Source organism: Ammodytes marinus, assembly GCF_949987685.1.
Source record: "Ammodytes marinus genome assembly, chromosome: 3".
In the NCBI taxonomy this organism is placed as follows: Eukaryota; Metazoa; Chordata; class Actinopteri; order Uranoscopiformes; family Ammodytidae; genus Ammodytes; species Ammodytes marinus.
Window position 1 is genome coordinate 12,858,539 of NC_137232.1, and position 10,333 is coordinate 12,868,871.

A 10,333-nucleotide genomic window follows, 5' to 3' on the forward strand; every position below is an offset into this window, starting at 1 on the left:
AGATCGTTCTATTAGATCTACGGTGCCCATCATCTCTACCATTGTGTCCTTGAGCAAGACACTTAAACATAAAAAACTGCTCCAGGGGCGCCTTTATCCTCAGACACAGCAAATAGCTAACTGACTGGTAATCAGGACTTCTTCTTTGCACATCAGCCCGGCTGTCTGGTGTAAATTGACATGTTCAAGTAGGAACATGGGGAGGTGGACTGATCAGATCAGCTTTGTTTTAAAGGCACACAGGCTTTAGTGACCAGGAATTATCCTCTCTATTTCTCTATGTCGCTATGTCTCTCTGTCTCTCTCTCTCTCTGATCAGCCCATGACTAAATGCCCCAGTTATAAACCCAGACACAATGAGTATAAAGAATGGCATTCCCATATCTCTTTCCCTTTTTTAAACTGTCAAAGCAGAAAATACAAAACGACCTGGAAGTGATGCATTAAAGAACACTGCATTTTCCTTTGCACAGCGGTGCAGGAAAAACAAAGAAATGGATGGTTGCAGTTCTTGTAAAGGCATAAATACTGTTTTCGCCTTTAACCGAAATGACTGATTGCATGTAGTAACTATAGTAACAAACGAGCGAAAAAGTGCAAAAAAAAAAAAACTCTTACAAAGCTTTTTGGCAAGCCTAGACGTTGTCCCATAAACAAAACATTGCAAGCTGCCAGAATCCCTCTCCAACATGTGAGAGTATTTACTTTTTTAACTTCAGAGAAAGATTTACATCAGCTCAGGAACCATAATAAGCCGGAGCAGCTGACAAACTGCAAAGACAATATGGAATAGGTGTACTCGTGTATTCTCAAGAAAAAGAGTGGAACCAGTTAAATCCCCCTTGACAAGGATCGGCTAAATAGAAAAAAAAAGAGAAAGACTTGACAGATTAATGCCGAATCAGAAAAAGCTTAGGGCGAGATTTGATCCAACTTATTGATTTCCCCCCTTGTCCTTATACTTTCGCTGATTCTGCGATTCCAGTTGAAACAGAGATGCATTTCAAGGATGTTAAAAAGCATAAAGTTGCAGCTACATTTTGCTGATACACGTGTTTTTGATCCAAAATGGTGACTGTGTGTTCTGTGGGGGAAAAAGTAGGGGAAAAAGTAACAACCCAATGAATGAAACACTGCATATGATACTGAACTGCCTGTTCTGACAGAAACAATATTTCTGGTAACCTTATACAGCCGGTGTCTGGGACAAACATTACTGTTCTGATATTTGACTAAACTTCCCCGTTTCCGAAAATAGATTCATTCAGTGAAATGTTATCATCACAGTGACAAGTAGGAGAGCTGTCAAGGCCACAAAACATCCATTTATTAGCCCTGTATTTCAAATCTCATATTCTTTCTCTTTACTATTCTACATGCAGTATTTATACAATTGGGACACACTTTTACTAATTTATTTCATCATAACATTGAGCCTTGGACTTGCCTCTTGCTTTATTTATCAGTCTTCCGACGCGCATTGGATTGTGGGTCAGAGGAATCACCCAAAAAGCGTTCTGATTTCCACACTAAAAATGTAAAGGGACATTAATTTTTAATTTTTTTAAGATATTGTTTGGGCATTTTTATGCCTTATTGATAGTGGAGAGAGACCGAGGTGAAATGGGGCAGAGAGGGGAGTGACATGCAGAGAACGACCGCGGGCAGGAATCGAACCCGGGTCTGCTGCTGGGCCCGGCCCGGGGGGGGGCGGGGGGGGGTTGGGGGGGGAACGCCCTACCAACTGAGCTAAGGGCGCCCCGGGACATCCATTTTTAAGCATGCTGCATAACCACACATATTGGAACATCCTAAATATGTTTCTACCGTACACAATAGCAGGGAAGTATGGGTATTGGAATCATGACTCATTAAAACAACATACTCCAAACTATCTAAAAAAGGTGGACTTGATGTCGCATTCGTTCAGTCTTTCATATACTTTTCTTGTGCCGTCTCCTGCATGCAGGGAACATCCATTTTGTCATAACCTTTCTATTATTTAGGTTCAGAGCTTACCGTCATGTCTTATTCATCTAGCGATACGCAAAGAAAGCCTTTATATGCAAAGGACCACAGGGGCTGGAAATGTGCATCGGGAAGTTACAAAGGAAGTGCCAAATTGTGCCTCTTGGAAAGACTGCTGTGAACCCCAACGTACGCTAATTTAAATATTTTGCAAGAAATAAGAAAGAAAAAAAATCCCTTGTTTGAGAGCAGTTCCTGAAATTAATGAGGGGGCCATGTCATTTCAAGTTGCCACCCGGCAGACACAAAAGATAACAACTTTTCTTTTGGTTTTACATGGACATTTTCAAGCCAGTGTTTTGAGAAGGGATTTGCCTAAGAGCTTGACAGCAGCACCACACAATGAGCCACACACACTCAAATAGATGCAACTTTTGAGTGGCCCAAGTGCCTTCCATTAGTTACAATGGCAAAAAGCTAAAAAAAAATAAAAAGGCTAATCTCCTGTCGGCTTCCCTCAAGCTATAGTATAGTCTCCCTTTGGAACTACCCAAGCTCTCTCTCTCCCTGCCATCCATCACCTCAGCAGGCACCCGAGGGAGAATCCCCCAAAGGAATGAGGATCAGAGGCAATTTGCATTCACACTCAAACTATCAAGGGCCCCCCAACAATAATATTCTCTCTCTCTCTCTCTCTCTCTCTCTCTCTCTCTCTCTCTCTCTCTCTCTCTCTCGCTCTCGACTGTCAGCCAAATTAAATATTGTAAAATGCCACCGACTAGCAATTACGGTTTCTCTATCAAAAGCCAAAGTCAAAAATGCTAATTAGAATGTTCCAAAAGGGCAGCATTAGTTGCTACATCTAAGAAAATGTGTCCCTGTAAAGCAATAATTATAGTCCTCAACAATTATTTGAACGCTATTCATGAAAATGCCCAATTGTCCTCGGACCATCCACCCTACTGTTTTGTTCAATCTACCATTTAACCCAATTGGGGTACTCGACATTTCATTCACAAAGGCAGCCATCAATGCGTTTCAAATGAGTCTGGATAAACGTATACGTGTCAGTGATTCAAAATCAACTCTTGTGTTTCAGGCTTCGGTGACAAGCTTGTGCGAAAGGAATCGAGACACTTGAGCCGTGCAATTAACACCCCTCTCATAGTGCGAGGTACAGGGCACCAAATGGGCACAATTAAAGGAAAGTGAAACAAATGAATGGTGCAAGTGCTTACGAAGAAACTTTAAAAAGCTACATTGCGTAGTTTTTTTTGTCACTTTAGAATGAGCGTTTTATATCTACATAGGAGCGGGGCCACACCACCATGTTGCACCGCCATGTTTGTACAGCAGCAGAGGGGGGACAAACTTAACGGCCATACGTCTTCACCTCATCACTTGATATTGTGGAAAGACTTGAGGCAGTGATGGATGATGCCATCTTTAGTAACTATAGCTTCTTGTCCTTGAAGGGCCACCGTAGCTTTTCTATAGTCTCAGAGAGAGTGGTTTTTAGCAAGGAAGTGTTGCAATCTAGAACTTTTGCCTCCAACTGATGCCAAAATACTCCTGTATGCTACACACTGCACCTTTAAGATAAACTCATATGGGAGACTTTAGGAAATGACTGATATAAGTGTACAACATAGATCTCCATCAGAATTATTTTCGCTCACACACAGTGCCAAGTAATTACAAAAAAAAATCACAGCTACACAATTTCCATTCCTGAATAATGGCGCATTCAAAAGTTGACCAATTCAGCCAGCGTTCATTTCCCAAATGTTTAATCCAACTAAAATTAGGAATTAGAGCTGTAAAATCTGCTTATCCCAGCGCTGAGAGAAGGGGATATCTATCTATACGAGGCCTATACAGCAGCAGCAGGGCCCCATGTTTGAGCCAAGCCATAAACAACCACCTGGTTGGCTAACTCAATTCACATTCAATTAAAATATCGCCCTGCAATACTGAGAGAGCCCAGGTGCTAATATAAGAAATAATGGACAGAGGTGCCTTTTGTTATGCACGGTCGGTGCCATAACTCTCAATGTCCCTTTTAAGATAATCTATTTGGCAAAGGAGATAGGGAAATGTTCTGTTTATGAATTTGGCACTCTGGTGTGTTGTTTACTACAAATGGTTATTACAATGACAAGCACAAATGGCGCCCGCTGCAACAGGCTGCTGCCGTATACTTTGCATCTGTTGGGAGTTTGGGATCCATTCCACCCAGGACTTGTTTGTAACGAGGGAAGAGTCTGGAACACGTTGTATATCAATTAGACCATCAAAAGACGATTGGGCATTTATGGCAACGCCCTCTAACCTCGGGGTGAAAGGAGCAAATTCTTTGTTTCTGCATGACAAAAGGAAATGGGTGCAAAACAGCTGCTGAAATAAAAGCAATAACACCAATCGGCCGGGCCCCTTCCCATCGTGAATATGTCGGAAAAAACAATGAATTATGCAGACACTTTGGGTTATAAATAAACTATAGCGGTGTATTTGAAAGAAAAGAAGACAAGAAAGAAGGTGCTAGAGTGCATTCATACGACGTCTAATTAGACTTAGAAAAAAAGAAAAAAAAAACACCTCAGATGAGATTTTCTCCAGGACACTTCTCTAAGTGCAGCTTTTTGAAGACATGTTCCACTCCCCTGATTGAACAGCTTCAAAAAGATTTGTTTCTGAGGGGATGGGATGGGGGGGGAGGGGGTAACCGACCCGACCGGTTAATCCTGATCTTCTGGACAAGCAAAAGGGATCATCTCAATGTAGATCAGACAGTGGGGCTCCTGATCAAAGTATTCAATCAGGACTTAAACACATGACGCCATAAGGAGGCTCCGCATGCGAACAAGGTCAACGTCTTGGCGCTTTTCCCAAGCCCCCCACCTCCCCACCCCACCTCCCACCCCCCAAGGGAGCTAGAGAAGATAAGTGAAAAACATGATCAGATGTGACAAAATAGAAAAGGGTGAAATAGTCATTATGTAGTTCTCACGCCTAAAGTGTTATTTCTTTTGTTTATCATTGTTTTCTTCTTTCTGGACTGTTTGGGAGCTGGATGGGTGGATGGGTGGGGGTATTTGCGAATGTTTGTATGTTTGCCTATCATAAAATGCAATACAAATTGTTTGTGGAAGGAAAAGAAAAAAACATGCGACAAAATATACGCCTGTAAAAAACGAATGCTTTTTCAAATGTCTTCTAAGGGGCTCACGGAAGGATCAGCAGAGCTCCCCCCCAGGTTAAGTAAACACGGACGTCGCTGGCAGCAGTGCGTCAGTGGTGAAACGAGGATATTAGTGCTACTCTGCACAACACAGAGCCGACATGTTGCTTGTCCACACTTGACCCCCTTGTCCATTCTCCATTCCTTTCTTAAAATAGTGGCACCAGACCCCAATGTACTTGTTCCAGATGTAAACAAAACCGGTAAACTTTTAAGCTCATAGCCTTAAAAGCCCCCTCTGCATAATGGATCACAAACACACACACACACACACACACACACACACACACACACACACACACACACACAGAGAGAGGTGTGTGTGTAAACATGGTGTTTTCTTGTCTGCTTGTTTTGTTCCCCAATTAGAAGGTTGTCAATACAAGCCAGAATAATGATGCTCCTTCCAATAAGACTCATAAACGCTTATTAAGCATACTTTAAACAATTAGCCACAGGCCTTAATGTCAGCAAGATCAATCTCATATTATCACTCCATTTATCAACTGCGCTTCCCCTCTCTCAACATCTCATTCTGTGCCCAAAGCACACACACACAGTCGCACCCACATACACACACAGTGTCTCTCTCTCTCAACAACACACACACACACACACAGTCAGTCAGTCTCTGTATTAAACCAAATCTATAATACATTCTGGATAGATTTCCTCTCAGTGTGTGAGTACAGCCGGAGACAAATGTCACCATGTTCTTCCAAATCATGCACTCTTCCCTTTTTTTGAAAATGTCATGATTGAATATGAAAACAAAGATCCTCCACGGTGTAGAAAATGAAAGGATATTTGGACATAATGGGCTCCTTTAAATTCTAATGAGTTACAATATTGATACTGAATTCATCACTCAGTAGCACTCTGTCTGTGGCTCTGAGTTGCCATTACAATGAGATATTGGAAAACTTGAAGAGTGCTTCTGCTGCTGTAGCCTACACGGTTCGCACACATCGCCACCTGCCTGCAGCTTGGGTAAGTTCATTATTTTGCAGGCGAATAAGTATTCTGCAGACGTTTTTTTTTGGGTGATTTTCAACTGAGCCTTGAAACGGTTGTTTTCCCCAATTATATCTCGTTTTGCACACCTTGTTGCAATATCACTAAGCAGGCAATCACATCATAGATCGACCCATTCGTGCATTATCCAAGTCTGTATTGAGATTGCAAACACATCATGCAATGCACTGTAGAACAGGGGAGGTGATGGTAAAATGAGACAGCTATACATGTTGCATAGCCTATGTGTTTTTGTTTTTTTTTGGGGGGGGGGCTTACCTTGAACGTGCAGCGCTAACAGGAGTATCCACATCCCCACACACATCGCCATGGCACCTCTCAACTATCCGGGCTGTCTTCTTCTGAATCAAACGAGGGGGCTCACTCACTCACTCACTCGAGACGACAAAGTCCGAGCATGTAACTTCTGAAAATCCCCACTTCGGTCCGAACTAGTCTATATACCTCCCTCGATAAGCGAGAGAGACTTGGGCAAAAACTATAGGATCGTTGGTGCGCTAAACTGCTCCGTACTGTGCCGCGTCGATTCCAACCAAAGGTTTGGCTTGCGGAGAGTTTTTTTTTTACGTCTGTGGACAGTCCCCCCCTAACAGAGAAATGAGATCCAAGCGACTCAACTGCAGATGTTTGCCTTGCAAGCGATTGCAGTCTTTTTTAGGAAAATAGGAGAGACTGGGAGGGTTGAGTTCTTATTGAAGCAGCTCTTCTATGTAGCCTTTTGTTGCTCCATCTACCGCAAAGGGCTGCAACACACTCGCTCTCTCTCCTTCTCTCTCTCTCCCCGCTTCCAGGATTCGGGGATCAGATGTATACGGCTCTAAAGTGGGCGGGAGGTCCCTCGATCAATGCTGCTTGTTTGCTGCTGCTGCGCTGGTAAGTTTCCAACACTTTGGGTAGAGTTCCTTAATGCGCAAAAATGTCCCTCTTCTTCCGTGAGTAAAACAAATGACACAGCACCTATTTAACAGATAAAACTGATAGCTCTGTCTGTACCGGCTGTTTCACTTCCCCAAGTATCCGGTTCTTCTGCAGAACGGCCGAGAGATCAGCACACACCAGGCCGGATGAAGTTGGAGTAAGTCTGGGTAATGCTGGTGGGATGCGACCCCTCTTTTTTATGGATGAATACAGAGTAGCTTTATCCCGCTACACAACACACCGCTGATGCGCAACCACAATACAGTGTGCTGCTTCTCCTGACTATCGCTCACTCACTGCTTTGCGTTCGGGAGACCGGGGAGAGAGCATGGACCTATAGAGAAGGGAGAGAGAGATCGGGATCGGGTGACGTCGTGCAAAGGGGAGGAGCCTCTGGATTTGTCCTGAGGAAAAAAAAATAGCAAAAGGCATTGGATAGAAAGACTACAGCAGTAGCCTCGTGTACGTAGCCCCCACCCCACGTCACATACAGACACACACACACACACACACACACACACACACACACACACACACACACACACACACACACACACACACACACACACACACACACACACACACACACACACAAGGGAAATGACTCAAAGTTTTCTCGCTCGTCCAGGGTCTTGGCAATGACTCGTTTGGAAGGGGCAGAAGGTGATGCAAATGGCTGAATTAATAAACATATAAATAAATAATAAGCTGTTGTTGTTTTTGTTCTAGGAGGACAGATATCCACTGGAGAGACTGTGGAGGGGAGGGGGGGGGGGGGGGGCAATGACGGAGTAGCCTAAGCATGGATGGAGCGTGTCCAGTCGTGCATAAGTGAAACAATGCATCGTGAAGTACACACACTCACATGCTGTAATCCCATCCCGTTTATACACAGTCTATGAATCCCACAAAACACAGCCACCGAAACTTTTCAGGCCAAAGGGGGAATATGACTAATAAGTGTTACTTATCATGACGTCATCAAATACGTACATTAAAGGATTAGTCACTCTAATTCCCAGGGTCCAATGGGAATACAGGCTAACAAGCTTTAACCGAGTGGTAAAGAGACGGATCCATTAGGTCAGGGGTGTCAAACTCATTTTGGTTCGAGGGCCACATACAGCCTCTCTGATCTCAAGTGGGCCGGACTAGTAAAATAATGGCAAAATAACGTAGCCTACATATGTCAAATCCAAATCTTTAGCTTTGTTTTTCAGTTATATGCTTTATAACTAGGGTTGGGTATCGGTTGGGTTTTTTCTGATACCGGTTACTACCCGGTACTTTTGAAACGGTTCCGGTGCTTAACCGGTACTTTTACCGGTACTTTAAAGCCTCAAATTGCACACACTTTGTCAAAAAATAATGCCCTTTTATATCCAGTGCCAAATTTAACACAATTAACTTTAACAATATAATTACGAGTAACTTACAGATAAACTATTTTAAAATGTAAATAAAATAAAATTCACACAATTTACATACTATCTAATACAACAATACTGTTTCAAACAATATAATAATGGAGATTAATGTGGAGACTACCAGGTAATCTAATCTCCATCTTAAAACTTTAGCTAAAAGTAATCATTTTGATAAGAAAGAGTCCTTATGACCTGAACAATACAACACCTTAAAAATTAAAACAGATACACATATAAAACACCCATATGAAATTAAATGCAGTATTGGATTTACAGTAAGGAAATAAGTACACCCAATGAGAACCACAGACTGAAAACAGTCAAGGAAGAGCGTTAGCCTTTTGGAATATTAACAGTGCTCATTTGCATTTAACTTGAAACAAAATTCAACTGACATAAAAAATACAAAGAAGTCTTCTGTAAAGATAAGACCACAACTATTAACTTTGTCAAATTAACCATTTTTGTGCAGAAAAAATGTCATGTTTGCCTTTTCAGGATGGATACGAGATCTTTAAAGTACATGCTGTTATAATGTGCAGCGCTGTTTATTATCAATATAACGGCCCGTCATCAGACACATGTAGCCTACCGGATGGTTTTATAAATCGATCGCTCCATAACGTTATCCAAGTCAGAGCTTTTTGTATGGGCAGAGATCGTTATTTTAAGTGTGTCTTTATGAAGTGTCTTGTTAAACGTTTCCATATCACCGGGCCGCCGTGTCCCGCTGTGTGTTCTTTGGGTTTGTCTCCACCGCCGTGCGTAAAGGCAGCACTAGAACAGCTGACGGGAGGAAGCGTGCAGGCGGCCGCTGCCTCATCGTCAGCCTACACGTGCCTAATACATGCGTGACAATACTGCTAGATCGCGTGTCATTTGCAAAAAGAAATGCATTGCATTGACGTTCAACAATAGTCTGACATAAAGAGCGATCAGTCTGTGAAACTGCGAACGTGAGCGAGTGTTGAGCACTCGTGCGCGCGCTCCTCGAGACGGTCGGGCTCGTTCTCGTCACTCACAGCCCGGTGAGAAATGCTCCTTGCGGTGTTCACAGAACAGCATCCGCGAGCGGACATGCTTCATCGATCATGACATAAAGAGCGATCAGTCTGTCAAAATACAAACGTGACTACAGCAGGGGGCGGCACCCATGGACATATAAAGAAAGGCGGCACCCATGGACGGCGGCACCGAAATGAGGCACCGAAACTTTCATTCTTATTCGGTCTGGTTACTACCGCTTACGTCGGCACCGGTGCCATACTGGTACCGGGTTTCGGTGCCCAACCCTATTTATAACTCAGCCTACATATGTAACCTACATTATCACGGATCACAAGGGATCTCTGTAGCCCCCAGGAAATGTATTAGTAAAGGTTGCTGCTGGCCAAGGGAATAGGAGGTGCGGCGATCTGCGCCGCAGCAAAAATGTTGGGGGTATTTTGCTCAAAGATGCCAATACGCACTAATGAAATAAACAACTGTTTATTTGAATACACAAATACAACAGGCACTGACCTTACAGTTGTCCAATTTTGTTTACTATATGTACAGGGACACATTTTGTGCAAACATGCAGACAGTACAAAATACAATTAAATAAAAGTGCAACTTCTACTGTTTTGATTTATTTTTAAATACAGAGGTTATTTGTTGTTTTGGAATACGTTTTTCCCAATTTAATTTAATTTTAATTTAACTTACTTTTTTTTTAAATGCTCAGAAATGTGTGCTCTACAAG

At 42.7% G+C, this 10,333-nt stretch overlaps 1 protein-coding gene across 1 annotated transcript in view; it reads right to left on the reverse strand.

Moving 5' to 3' along the window:
* Positions 1-7,456, reverse strand: part of nectin1b (nectin cell adhesion molecule 1b) — a 100,796-nt gene extending 93,340 nt beyond the window's left edge. The window contains exon 1 of the mRNA XM_080024715.1: positions 6,503-7,456. Coding sequence (XP_079880841.1) covers positions 6,503-6,554 — 52 coding nt within the window. The 5' untranslated portion in view covers positions 6,555-7,456. The remainder of the gene's footprint in view (positions 1-6,502) is intronic.
* Positions 7,457-10,333: the final 2,877 nt, after the last annotated feature.